Source organism: Osmerus eperlanus, chromosome 14, assembly GCF_963692335.1.
Source record: "Osmerus eperlanus chromosome 14, fOsmEpe2.1, whole genome shotgun sequence".
NCBI classification, from domain to species: Eukaryota; Metazoa; Chordata; class Actinopteri; order Osmeriformes; family Osmeridae; genus Osmerus; species Osmerus eperlanus.
Window position 1 is genome coordinate 51724 of NC_085031.1, and position 14559 is coordinate 66282.

Sequence of the window (14559 nt, forward strand, 5' to 3'; positions counted from 1 at the left end):
GTAGGTAATTACTGGCATAACATATTTACATGCAAAGGCACAGCAGAGTTGTGCTTTTCAACCTACATGTTGAAGGATACAGGATCGAAGTGCGCAAGTGAGTTTTTCACTTGTCGTCCGCAGTGAACGGACAGTAAAAGCACTGCTTATTCTACAATTGTGAATAGGCATGGGCTGGTTACCGGTTTCAAGGTATGCCGCGGTTTGAAAAAGTAACGGTTTCAATACCTCTCTCTAATTTTCCGTTATACTGTTGCTGAGGTATTAGCTGTTTTTTATGTCTCGTCAAAGATGGAAAGTGCAGGAATCCCTCAGGTTTTCCACAGTGGAGAAAGTAACCCTTCGGTTGCTACAAGTTAAGAGAGATAGCGTGTTTAGCACTGGCCCAGATAGCACACATACATCTTGCCGACGTCGGCTTAAGATCGAAACGTTGTGTTCTATTCATAACGTCGGATAAGCATCGACAAATGATGGGATTTCTTCTCATCTCTGTGCTCTATTTCAAGCGTCGCAGATACGTCGGCTCATCACTGACTGTTTCAGGAAGAACGTTCCATTATGCTCATTCCGTGTTGTATTGCATGCATATCTCGAGCCAGAGACTCGCGAGTCAGAGGCGCTCACTTTTTAAACCGTCATTTATCTTCACGTAAAAGGAGCAGTATTATTCGTTGTTAGGTAAGTAAATGGAAGTAGAAAAATATCAAAACCTTTTGCGATAAGTAAGTTGCTTATTGCCTATGCCTACAACCAGGGAGCTACAGATTAGATGTCCCTAAAGAACACGAATATCTAACAGTATTTCCGCATTACATTAATTAAATTGCACGCAAGTTTTATTTATTTTTATACCGTGTATTCTCTGTGTAATTTCATGCACCGAACCGTGACGCCCGTACCGTACGGTTCGGTACGAATACGTGTACCGCTCCACCCCTACTGCCTATCATTTGTTGTACTGTACTTTATAGCCTGGTATCAACTTGTGACTAACTAAAACTAATAACTAACTAAAACTGATCACTAACCAGTGTTAGTGATCAGTTTTGCTAAACTTTCCTCTTTATGTACAAATGGTTAATGTGTTCTGTTGATTGTTAATAGGTATTTGACTACACCCAACATTTTTTCACTTTATTTGGATGGTCCTAAAACACATCTACAAACATTTAGTGGAGAATGCCTATCAATAGTTTGTAAATAATCAAGAAAAGAAGCACATTATCATTAGTTGAGAATCAATACATTATCAACAGATGGTAAACGTATCAGTTAACTGACAATTAATTGAATATTGGTTTAAAAAACCTGGAAAGTCAGCAGACACTTTCAGCAAAATCTGTAGATCAACACTTGAAATGCACCTGACAGTCTACAGACAGTTTGTTGATTGCATAACTACATATCTGTTGAAACAGTTTTGTTGACTGTAAACGGATACATTGTTGACATGCTACTGAGTAGTTACTGATAACCTATAGTGTGTCAACAGATGGACCATCAAAATAGTGTTACCACAGCAGGGCAACTGTAGATTATCAAGACCTTTCTCCCTGTGCTCAGTCAGCTGCAGGAAATCAGCGATCGGCTAATGTTCCCTTTTGTGCTCGTTCCTTGTTCATACCCGCGAGCATAAAATGATTCTATGAAAAAGCTAGTAGTATGAGTCAGGTTCTAGAATAGAAAAAAAATGATTGGGGGAGATAGTCTTGGATATGTTAACTTGAGTTAATAGACTAAAATCGACCGGACGAGCCGGGTACCTAATCGGAAATGCAATACCACCAACATCCACAGGGGCCTTTGCCTCAAGCCGAGGAGCGAGGGGTGGTGGCTTTGCAGTTGCTCTTGAGAAGATGCGCTTGCTGAGCCGGCATGCACTGCTTCAATGCATGAAGTCTAACACACTTTTTGTCAATTTTGGGTAGAAACCTATGGAGGCACTGACCCTCTTATGATTAACCTATGAGAGCGTGTCAGGCGCTCACTCCCAGCTGTCTGTACAACGTTCGGTTGTTGAATTTGTGCGTGAGTACTTGTATTTTGCGAGCGAAAACTTCATATCTGCCACATTTTCTGCGTGCTTTTGACTTAAATCTGATGCCATAAACCTCTCCTCTATTTCATTCCATATCTACTACCTCTTCTTTCGTCTCTTTTTCCCACCCCAGCCTCTTTAGGTAATGTATCTCGCTATGCCCAGACCTTCACCAACATAGCAGAAGTGGACTCCTATCTGTCCTTCAACATCAGCTCTGCCCTGAGCCTCACAGCTGGGGTGCTGCAGGCATTTCCAAAAAGCCCGAGCCTGCGACGTAGCGTTGTCAACATCAGCTCCCTGTGCGCCCTGCAGCCCTTCCCCTCGTGGGTGCTGTACTGCACGGGCAAGGCTGCCAGAGACATGATGTTTCGAGTGCTGGCGGAGGAGGAGCCGGATCTGAGGGTGCTCAACTACGCCCCAGGTAGGCTTCTGTCATATTTAGCTGAGAGATATACGTGATGAACAGTACAGCAGGCTTTAAGCCTCAGAGATTGCAATTATCAATGTTAACTCATTTACTCTTTAATTATTATTTAAAAACATAGTTGACCATGAAGTGATTATATCCAGTATCAGGTTAATCTGGATAAGTACTGTAGAGTTGGAATTCAATTGTGAATAGGCATGGGCCATTATGCTCATTCCGTGTTGTATTGCAAGCATATCTCGAGCCAGAGACTCGCGAGTCAGAGGCGCTCACTTTTTAAACCGTCATTTATCTTCACGTATAAGGAGCAGTATTATTCGTTGTTAGGTAAGTAAATGGATGTAGAAAAATATCAAAACGTTTTGCGGTAAGTATTGTTGCCTATGCCTACAACCAGGGATGTAGTGGAGGCTAAACGCACCTAAACGCCGTTTACGCACCTCCCGAAATTCGGAAATAGCGTTTATCCGAGTTTACGCACATCTAAGTTCCCTGCGCCTCGTATTCTGCCTTTGGAATAATCCAAAATAAATTTGGTGTAATTTTAAAACACCAAAGACTACATTTCATATTGTTGAACATATAAACGCTGTAGTCTGAATAATTTCATCTGCGCTGTATATGGTCTGTGACCCTCCAATCAATGCATTGCGGCGGCGACACCAATCAGGATCCACAAAGTATGTAAACACATACACGTTGTGGATTAGCCTACCTGTTCGGAATGGATTAATAAAACATGGATATCAGCCGTTTTTTTTGAAGAGACCATCGAGTACTCCCCTCCCACAGATGCCCGCAAAGATCAATTCACGTTTGTAAACGTTGTTTTGGTTCGCACAACATCGCATTAAGACAGGGACAAACGCTATCGGCTAGCCTACTATTACATTTACATTTAGTCATTTAGATGTAAATGTAATAAAAGCAGACGCTCTTATCCAGAGCGACTTACAGTAAGTACAGGGACATTCTCCCCGAGGAAAGTAGGGTGAAGTGCCTTGCCCAAGGACACAACGTCATTGGCAGAGCCGGGGATCGAACCAGCAACCTTCTGATTACTAGCCTGATTCTTTAACCGCTCAGCCACCTGACTCCACTATTAATAACGTGCTTTCAAATACGATGATACAGGTACAAGCCAACCTTACCAGTTCCATCTAAATAGGCCTAATGAAACATAATAATAAATAAATAAATAATAAAATTCATAGTTTACTCACCTCTAATTTTACCACTACACCACTGCCTACAACAATGTGTAAAGTTAATGAGCTAGGTTTGAGTGAACTCTAGGCTAAAGAGCTAGCGCAAAGGGAACCCAACCGGCTAGGCTAGCTCTCGACACACTGGTCAGATATTTTACAAAAATGTAGCTAATAGAGCAAAATAAACATATACATGTTCTGTCAAAGCGTTGTATTGTAATAAGTAACCTAGGCCTACATACACATAAACTATCAGTGTTAAACCAGAATGTATTAGCCTATGTCGGATTTTTTTTCTTCTAATTTCGGCAGTTAGCTACTGTAACCAAGGAGTCAAGACAGTCAGAGGGTGGCGGAGACCAATGGAAGACGCGGAACTGTAGGTAAAGCTGTATATATTTATGTTTCTCTGTTACGTTGTTCTCTCTTTTCTGTGTTGGAGTTTTTTTAAGAGCTTGATGGCATCAACATCCAGTCTGATAATAAAAGATCATTAACTTGAATTGTGTCTCTTCATTATAATACCCACACACAGAAAATCCAGGTTGAATCAAGTAGCTAGCTACTGCTAATAGCCCTTTTTTTGTGGTCAAGCAAATTGTTTTACATTGTCTCCTTATATTCTTATCAAAGTCGATGTTCTAGGCTATATGTTCATTTGCTAAGTGACATTTCAGATTGGTTATGGATAGTGAAGTATTTGCTGTCTGAGAGATCCAAACTAAATAAATAAATTTAGAGCTATAGTTAAGAGGAAATATCTGTAGAACGGCCGGTTGGTGCAGTTTTGATTCATGTCCAGACATCGTCTGGAGGTCAGTTTCGATCAGATGCCGACGTCTCGGTGACGTTTTGCCAATTAGCAAACGATGTCCATACGGCGTCGGCCCGACGTATGTTGTATGCGTCGGCAAGACGTATGTGGCTATCTTGGGGTGAAATAAACGTTTAATAGTACTATTGGCATGCTATCGACTGAGGCAGATAACACGGATAATTAACAAGCTAGCATCAGCTAGGTTCACGTTAGCCTATGTTACACCAGAGCCATAGAAAAATATTTTCTGGGGAAGAGCAGATTAGCCTTAGCCTGGCTCTGCCCTCCTACGTACTTACGCTCAATTTAGATTTTTCTTCTGTACTGCGTCTAGGCTTGAGGTACCTAAGTCAGATGTCTCCGGTTAACTTTTTACCTGTCCAATCAGCGAACAGAGGGAGTGGCTGAGAACGATGACTTGATGTCGGGCGCTAGTTTGTGTTGTAGTTCCGTAATGGCGGCGGACAAAGATGCGAGCGAAGCCCTTCGGTCCGTTGTGGCAACGCTGCCAAATATCCAGAAGTTAAAGCCGGAGCAAGAACAATCTTTGATCCCCACGGGGTTCGTTTGATTTTCCAGCTAGCTCCGTTAATCGTGAAGGAGTTGGCTGGTTATGGCAGATCCAGAGTGGCTCTGGGCAGATCCAATAGTTTTAAACTTCAAGGAAGTTAACGCTTGTCAATGGATCGAGCCCAGACTCGATGTACAAATGCAATGTACGAGAGTCTGGTTAGGACCAGGCTAGTGCTGTTGCACAGTGAGTATCGTATTGTATCGCGGTGTAGCACTTACGCAAATCAAGACTTGCATGTACAGTAAGTAATGTCACATTAAATAATGTATTTAAACTCAAGCTTGTGTGGTGCATCGCTGTCTTCAATGCCAAACTTTGTCAAAAGAAACATTCTAATTTCCGGCGCTTTAGCCATTTCCCCCTAAATAAACGTCAAGATTATTTACGTTTTTGCGGGCATATTTTCAGTTCGCAGATTGTACCATTTTAATAGCGATTCCATCTGAAATACTGCCGGTGACAACGTTGTTACGATAGCTTGTTTCAAATGGGGTTCTTAATGAATTATGCAATATGAGTAGGCTAAATGCTTGAAAATATCACTAGAAGGGAAACATTTAAAGGTGATATGACATGAAAACTTCACTTTCTGATGTTATTTAACATTAATATGAGTTCCCCTAGCCTGCCTTTGGTCCCCCAGTGGCTAGAATTTTCGATCGGTGTAAACCAAGCCCTGGGTGTTCTTCTCCGCCTTTCAGAAAATGAAAGCTCAATTGCTCTGTTTGAAAATATCTTAGGTTACCTCCCCTCTCTCTGCTTTACCCGCCCAGAGAATCTGGCCCGCCCATAAGAAACTGAGCTACGACCGTGCAAGTGTTTTTATCCTCGAGAGACATCATGGCTTGCAAACGAACGAAGCATTACATTTGCTCAGTTTGGATGTACAAAGGAAAACAATATTTTTACAGTTCCTTCATCCGAGCCTCTGAAGACCCAGTGTCTTAATTTTATTTTCTCTGGAAATGCGCCTACACAACTTCTGCCAAACACTTCAGCCACGACTGTTTCCTCAACTTGAGCTAATACAAAACTGGCCTTGCTGAAATTTAATTCTGGATCAGTACTAACTCTCCTTCGTCCAGCTACTAACCTCGGACAAGTAAGTTAACTAACGCTATATCATTTTGTAGCTTTACTGTAACTTATATGGTTACCTAGCTTGCTACCCTTAGAATGTGGCTGTAACATTAGCTAGGCAGCTAACAGCTGAGTTACTGTCGCTAATGTAAAGGTAGATAGCATCAAGTATGTGTGTGAATACACATGCTGTAACGTGAGTGTTGTACACTTCTTTGTTATTTGGATAACCGTTCTGCTGTTGGTGTTATGGCGCGCGCGATATCTGCCTTTCCCCTCATTGAAATGACCTGAGTGTGTACCTCTGCAAACCAGGGTTATCAGATGAGAATGGGCAAATTCGAGGCATCTTACAGCAACGGGGCTACAGTCATTGCGATACATCCATTGTAAACATTAGCGCATGGTGCCGCCCCTCCGCTCCTCATTAGCATTTAAAGCTACAGACACCAAAACAGCACGTTCTGAGGAAAGCTCCTTGTGGGACTGCTAGTAGTGGCTGTAATTCTGCACCAAGGCTGAGTTTCGGGAAAGAGACTTCTGATACAGTATTAGGGGACCACTAAGGCCTATATTAAAGCATCCAAAAACAGCATGTCATGTCACCTTTTAAGGGGACTGACCCATCTGCAACCGACGCAAGCACACCCTACAATTTCCCCAGAAATTGTACCCTCTCTTAGTTATTATTAATTTTCCCACCCCTTAAAAAACTTGGTCCCAGTTGAGTTGCTTGTATTCACGCGAATGTTCCGTTTCACAGTTTAACGTCATCACATGTTAGCAACGATGCAAAGATACGGGTTCTAGTAAGACAGCGATATCAGCGAGCCCTCAGCATTAGTACCGTAACTAAAAGTCTAGGACAGTTGAGGCTACTTGGTTCACCTTCGTTCTTTTGGTGAGCAGTCTCACGAGCCCTACTCACCCAGCGTCATCGAGCAGACCAGCTAAATACTTGACTACCTGCATATACCATCAGCTGGCAGCTGTGTTCCGTTTAGCTCATAGATTCAGACCTAGCCCCGGTAAATAGTAGAGCTAGCTAACTACTACACTTCTGTGTGGGAATCGCAGGAGCTGACCAGTCGAAGGGCATACAAAAATACAGGAAGAAGGAACGAGGCAATTAGCTACGTGCTGTCACCCGGACAAATATTACATTACTCTGCCAGTCACTATATTACAGACACTCGACAATGGAATATTATTTGCAGATAATAATTAATAAATTATTATTTTTCTTTATTTTTTTAAGACTAAGTGAAATTGGATAATTACTCACGGCACATCTGACGATCTGTCACGGCACACTAGTGTGCTGCGGCACAGTGGTTGGAAATCGCTGGTCTAGTAGTAGAGCTGGGTCAGCTTCTCCACGCAGGGCTCTAAACTGAGACCAAATGGTCGCATTTTACGTTGTTACTGACAATGATCGCTACCAGTTAACTTTTTTTGAATGAGCGATTTCTCCCTAAATACAGGGTTCCCGCGGGGTCTTAAAAAGTCTAAAATTCGGAACTTGAAATCTACGTAAAATACGTCTGCGCTTCCTCAGAGTTTGTTAAAGTTCGGCTACGTGTGGAAAATGGGAAAGTGTACTTTCAACGAGACATGGCTAGATCACAGCGATTTCCGCTGTTGGATACAAGCGGTATACCCAGCTCCAGGTACAAGGCTCGCTGCAAAGTTTTCCTAAAAAATATTCAAAAATGACTAATGTGATCGTTTTATCTGTAAATTACATTTATGCTTTTTCAATGACTGCATTCATTGAAATAAAATGTTTTTTTCAGAATTTCTTTGATTTGAATATTTTGGGGGGTAATGTGTCGTGTAGGTCTTAAATTCCAATCTTTATGGTCTTAAAATGTCTTAAAAAGGTCTTAAATTTGACTTGATGAAACCTGCAAGAACCCTGTAAATAAATGTCAAGCTTATTTACGTTATTGGGGGCATATTTTTTAGCAGATGGTACTGTTTGAATCGCGATTCCATATGAGATACTGCCGGTGACAACGTTGTTAGAATAAGCTTCAAAGGGGGTTCTTTATTAATGAATGAATGCAATATGAGTAGGCTAAATGCCTAAAAATATCACGAGAAGGGAAAAACTTAAGGTGACATTTAGTCATAGGACCATTTATACACCGGACTGCCCAATTTATTCGTTTTGATTCAACTATGAGGCTGCTATAGCCGTCCCGATCACCATTCCCTCTTGCGGGGAAAATAAGACAACCGTTTCATTCTACACTTCTACACACTATGCAATCTTCATAAATAATAAGTAGGATTTTTTTATATAAAATATACAGAAATATCAGTTGTAAAAATTACAGTTAATAAACGGACCCATCTGCAACCGACGCAAGCAAGACCATTTTTCAAAAGTGAGGTATCATTGGATTCCTTAGAAGTAGACAATTCGACTGGATCCGTCTGGATCCTATGACGTCATTGTCATCACAAGGATTTTCCGCCATGTATTTTCTGAAAAAACAACTTTTTAGAAGTCCTCCTAGGCCACTGCTCCGATTTTCATGAAAATCATATTAGGTCATCTTCAGATTTTAAATTGTAAACATTTTATTGATAAGTCAAACCGTTAAAGAATAACGCGCAAACGATTTTGACAAATAGCACGCCAAAGCGGACGTGAGGCCATAACTATGCAACCGTTTACCGTATGGAGACGAAACTTTGGAAATGTCATCACAAGCATGATGTGCTGGTCGTTGCACAGTTTTGGCACAGCGCCACCTACTGGTCATGTAATGCGAATAAATACTTTTTTTTGCTTATATCTTCTGAACAGTTAATAAAAACCTACTTTTTTGAACTCCTCGTTCACAGTTGCTCCTATTTTCATGAACATGTAATCAAATCATCTTCAGACCACAATCACCTTGATATGTCAAAATATGACTGAATTGCAGCTGTTTATACTTGGGTCAAATCTGACAACGCTTGCCACAGGAGAAACGGCTTACTTTTTTATACAGTAAATGAACACAGCAATTCCCAGCCCTGAGAATAGCTCAGTTGGATAAGACGGGCTCCTTAGAAGTGCAAGGTCATAGAGTCCAGCCACAGTCATCAAGCATGTCATGATACTGGATTATCTGTTTAGTGAAGCCAGGTATGCCACAGTAGCTGTCTAGCAGTATAATCATCATGGTAACGATAATGTTTCATTCTCAGGGGATTTATACTCAAGAGTCACATTTATTGTGCTTTGTAGATATAATGCTGCTACATCTAGCCAGCGCATCGGATTTCTTGCATCATAACTTCTGAACAGTTTGACCAAAAACCACAAGATTCGACTTTTCTGATTCTTTGTGGCATGCCAAGTTGTAAAATGTAACACTTTCCCACATCGGCCATTTTGAATGTTGTCCTAAAATGATATATTTACTAAACGCATTGGCTTATCATTACAAAACTCGGTATACGTCTTTTGCACAATGCCATAAAGGAAATCAAAACGTTTTGGGGTAAAAGTATAATGCAATTTAAAATAAGCAAATATCTTTGTATTAGTTTTGCTTTTTTCCCTTAGCTATTCAATTTCCCTCAATTGGCCCCTTAATTGTAGCCTGGTCCTAACCAGACCCTCGTACATTTCATTTGTACAGAGGGTTTAGAGCCACTCTGATCTGCCATAACCAATCGCTAGGGTTCCCATCGTTCTCAACCACGCCCGCTGTTCGCTGATTGGCCCTACAAAAAGTTGATTTGAGAAAATCGACTTGTGCCAAATTCCCAGACCTAGTACAGAAGCAAAATTGAAAAGTACGTAGGAGGGCAGAGCCAGGCTACCTTAATTGCTGCTTGCAGCTATATTTATGTATTGTAAAAAACTAAAACTAAGAATTTAACTATTCAACTTGACTTGTTTACTGCTGTTCAAACTATATCATATGTTGCTTAAAAATAAAATATATTGTGTTCAACAAAAATATTTCAGAGCTGTAATCGCAATACCGTGAAACCGTGGTATTTTTTCTCAAGGTTATCATACCGTCAAAATCTTATACCGGCCCATGCCTAATTGTGAATGATCAATTATGTCCTGTCACCCGGCTCATCAGGTCCCCTGGACACAGATATGCAGGTGGAGGCCAGAGCCAACACAGCCGACTCCAATGTGAGGCAGTCCTTTGCAGTCATGCACTCTCAAGGTCAGCTCCTGACCTGTGAAGAGTCCTGCGCCAAGCTCATGAAGGTGCTCCTGGAGGACAACTTCCCTTCCGGAGCTCACCTGGACTACTACGACTTATAAACAGGAAGCAAGACCCTCATTTGAAGGGGCTTTGTTTGATATAAATCAAATGAGGGTCTTGTAGTGGTCAGTTTTCAAATGTATTTACCATTTGTTTGATATAATGTTGATCCATCTAATAGCTTTGGAAGTTCTTTAATTGTCCCAATGGGAGCCCTACATTCCTGTCAGAGGGTTCACCCACAGTGGGTTGGCTAAAAAACAATATTTTTTCACCAACTGAAATTTGTTTTAGGTCAGCTTTGCAAAATTAGAGCTTTTGTTTAGCCAATTACAATGTCCTGCTTTTACCAAATTTGTGACTTGATGATCTCTGCCAAGATACACTGGCAAGTTTGAAATCAAGTACCGTCTGTTCTCATTGGTTTAACAATGATTAGTTATTGCCCGTCATATGATGATGATGATGATGATGATGATGACTGTGCCTTTATCCTAGAATAGTTTTTAATATCGTCCTTTGGTTTTGATAATACTGAATTTAACTAGACATTAGCTTGTAAAACCTAATTCTTCAACCAAGGTTTGTTATTACATTATATCTCTTAACATCCTAACACTGCTAAAGTGGGTTTAGACCGTACATGGCATGTGTCTGATACCTTCTCAGATCCAAGCCAGTGTGAAATATCTTTCAAATTATGCTAACAAAATGTAATGATTTTCTGTTATGTGTTATGTATAATTATATATAAATCATTTGAGTAACACATTACACATACATTTGGTTTGCTTAATGTGCACTTTTTGGTTTGTTTTTCACTGAATCCAAAACTACCCAGCCATAACTTGGTCATGGCACACGTCTTACACAATTTCACAATTGGCAATATTAAGTAATACAAAGGTTCACACTGCTTTTATCCAAAGTGGTGTACAGTGTGTGTGTATACAGCATAAGGCAGTATTGTAAATCAAGAACTAGAAGTCAACGGCTTTTTCCAAACAAGTTCTACTGAGCAGTGTATGAAACAGTTGGATACAGATGTATCTTTGTAGTTTAGCATGACTGAATAATGATAGAAAAATAACCCAGATTAATCCACTGACTGAAAAGGATGAAGCTGTACCAAAACATACCAAATTGTAATGCAATTATACTCATGACCAATTCTAACCCTGCAACCACAGCCACTCCGTCGCACACACATGCTAACTATAAACAGCTTGTTTATCTCATGCAGTATATTGCTCAAAAGACTTTTGTTTCAATAGCTTGCTTTTTTATTTCAAATCACAGTGTGATGTGATGACCCATAAAGTTCAATCACAAAATTCCAATAAAAAAATATTGCGTCACATTCTGGGAGTAGCTCAAAGGAGTGGTGAAGGGGGTGTGAAGGATCTTTAAGTGATGGAGTCTGCCTTTTGTTTTACTACGTGACTGTAAAGGTTTGAGTTCTACCAGGATGCTGAATGTGAAAACTGATTCGATGAGTGCCAGGTGTACTGCTGTTAAAATGTCTTCTCAAATTAAAACATTTCAGCTTTCGCAGTAGAATCATGCACTGTTGGGCCTTCTTGTAGACCCCATCTCTGTGTTGTGTGAAAGACAGGTGGTGGTCAATCTCAGTGTCAAAGTATTTTTAAGATCTCGATCTGTTGCTATTGCAAGTCATTCCGTTTCTGTGTATGGAGAAGAGGATGGATAACAGGACACAGCCCTGTGGGCAGGGATGGGCAAAGATACATCAACATGTATTTTAAAACAAAATACCAAATACCTTAATTGTAAGTGTATCAAAATAAACTACAAAATACAGCAGCCACAACATGTATCAAAATGAACTACTGTATTTTTATATTTTAAAATACTACAAATACTTTTACAAGGGAGCATTAAATCCCTTGACAAACCTACGTATCTATTGCTTCACCAGTACACTAATTCAGTTGATTAACCCTCGTGCTGCCTTCGGGTCACATGACCCAAAGGTTCATAACGAACCATCGTTGTGTTTACCCAATTTTACCCAATACAAAAACAAATTAAAATAATTTTCTTTTAACCTTTGCAATGTGGGGGGTCTGAGACAGCCTAGCTGTTAAAAGAAAATGCTTCACTTTGTCTTTGTATGCGGTAAATTTGTCGCAATACGACGGTGGGTCACAATGACTGATGGGTCAGAATGACCCGAAGATAACACAAGGGTTAAGTAAACAATGTTTGATAGCAACAACGTTTCTCTGCTTACAAGTCATGCAGTGAATCTGTCATATGCAATCAGTTGACCAACCAAATATCCCTGTGATCACCCAGATGAAGGTTAGTTTTAAAGTAACAAACAGTTTAATGTTTAACTAGCATTTTGTTATTGACTCATAATTGTAATCTAATTTAGTTCCTTGGTGTTTGATAATGAAGGGCCTACATCAGCAACACTGACTCAATGACAAGTAATTCATAAGAAGATACTGATCTCACTTATTTAACCCTTGTGCTGCCTTCGGGTCACATGACCCAAAGGTTCATAATGAACCATTGTTGTGTACCCAATTTTACCCAATACAAAAACAAATAAAAAATATAGCTGCAAGCAGCAATGGCGGATTCCTCCTAACATTGCGAACCATTGAAAAATGTATATTCTTCACAAATTGTCACTGTATAGAAAAATCCATGCTGTAGACTTACCAATGGGATACCAAATCTGAAATGCAATACCATCAGGATCCACAAGGGCTTTTATTTCAAGCCAAGGAGTGAAGGGAGGGGGCTTGGTGAGCTAGACACCAAAGCCATTTGTTTTGAGAATAATGGCTGGCTGATGAAGTTATTGTCTGGCTAGCCAGCTCAGCCAAAACCGAAATGGCTGCTGCAGCCGCCAAAATGTTAATAGCTACAAATGGCTGTAGCTGCCACTTCATGTCTACAGATGTGTATGTTATATTGATTTACTAGATCTCAATATTTCCAAGTTCTAAAATAGTACAAAAATATCGATAAAACACTAGTCCTGACACAACGACAAACGGCATTCTAGTCCTGACAAAACGGCATTCTTACTTCCAAAAACTGAAGATCTAACAAAAGTCTGAGTATCCAATGTAGAAATTAGGAAAGTATGTGAAAACAACACAATTACCTTTTCTAGTTGTTTCCGACATTTCAGCTCAAGGCCGAAATATGCTTCTGCGTCTCCGTTTACGGATGGGCGGGCGCACGGATACGGACGGATATACTTAGTTTATGGTTCTCCGTAGGCTGTGGGTGCTGAAAACAATTCACAGCCAGAAGAGTAGGTGGCGCAACGGTTTTTTGTAAGTCGTCGTCGAGTGTTTATTTACCTAGGTTATCGAGAAGTTGGAGCAAATTTACAAATGAGCCGTTTCATCAATAAAATATGCACATTTTCAGCAACTACACTGCCCATTTATCGTCACATTTTAATTCAGATGCTGATTTACATGTACTGTTTCGCTGAAATATGAATTCTAAAAACTTACAGCAATGGCGGTCAAAGGATTCTGTTTGTCCTGTTTATCACGGCAACCCCGCCCCTGCCCCTGACGCAAGCGGTTCTTAATACTGACCAATCACAGCCAAGGGGGTCTCCGTAGCTCTCCGTAGCTCTCCGAAATTACAACGGACAGTTAGAAAATTCAGGAGGTGCACGTCAAGGTTTCCGAGGCTGTCCGAGGGCTGACGGAGAGCTCGTAGAGGGTGTTCCACGGAGACGAGGGCGTTCCCATGTGTCTGTTTTTCGAAAAACGCAGAAGCATATATCGGCCTTCAGCGTGAGAGAAAAATGCATTGCTTCTTTTAGTGTCTATGTCTATGATCATCACTATCGGAAAACGCGCAATTTTAATTGGTCATCAATTGACTGTGAATCCTGTGTATCATAGCAATGAGCACGAGACTGTGGCGAATCCGGTGTGCAAAATTGATTTAGTTTATAATTTATTTTTCGTGTGTGTATGTCTCTATGTGATAGATATAATTATTGTCTGATGCAAATAATTTCAGCTGGCTCAGCCAAAAAATATCAGATGGTGGCTCAATTTGGCTTACAAAATATTAGCTGGCTTTGGCTGAAACTCAAATGGCACCGCTTGGCGGCACTTGGCGTCGGCTTCGGGGTCTATGGTGAGCCTACCCATTCCAGAAAGCCTGGTAT

The 14559-nt window shown here is 40.6% G+C and overlaps 1 protein-coding gene across 1 annotated transcript in view; it reads left to right on the top strand.

Annotated features, from left to right (window-relative positions):
• LOC134034100 (sepiapterin reductase-like) overlaps nt 1-11939 on the top strand; it is a 29225-nt gene extending 17286 nt beyond the window's left edge. Inside the window, exons 2-3 of the mRNA XM_062478448.1 lie at nt 2175-2465; nt 10248-11939. Coding sequence (XP_062334432.1) covers nt 2175-2465; nt 10248-10438 — 482 coding nt within the window. The 3' untranslated portion in view covers nt 10439-11939. The remainder of the gene's footprint in view (nt 1-2174; nt 2466-10247) is intronic.
• The last annotated feature ends 2620 nt before the right edge of the window (nt 11940-14559 follow it).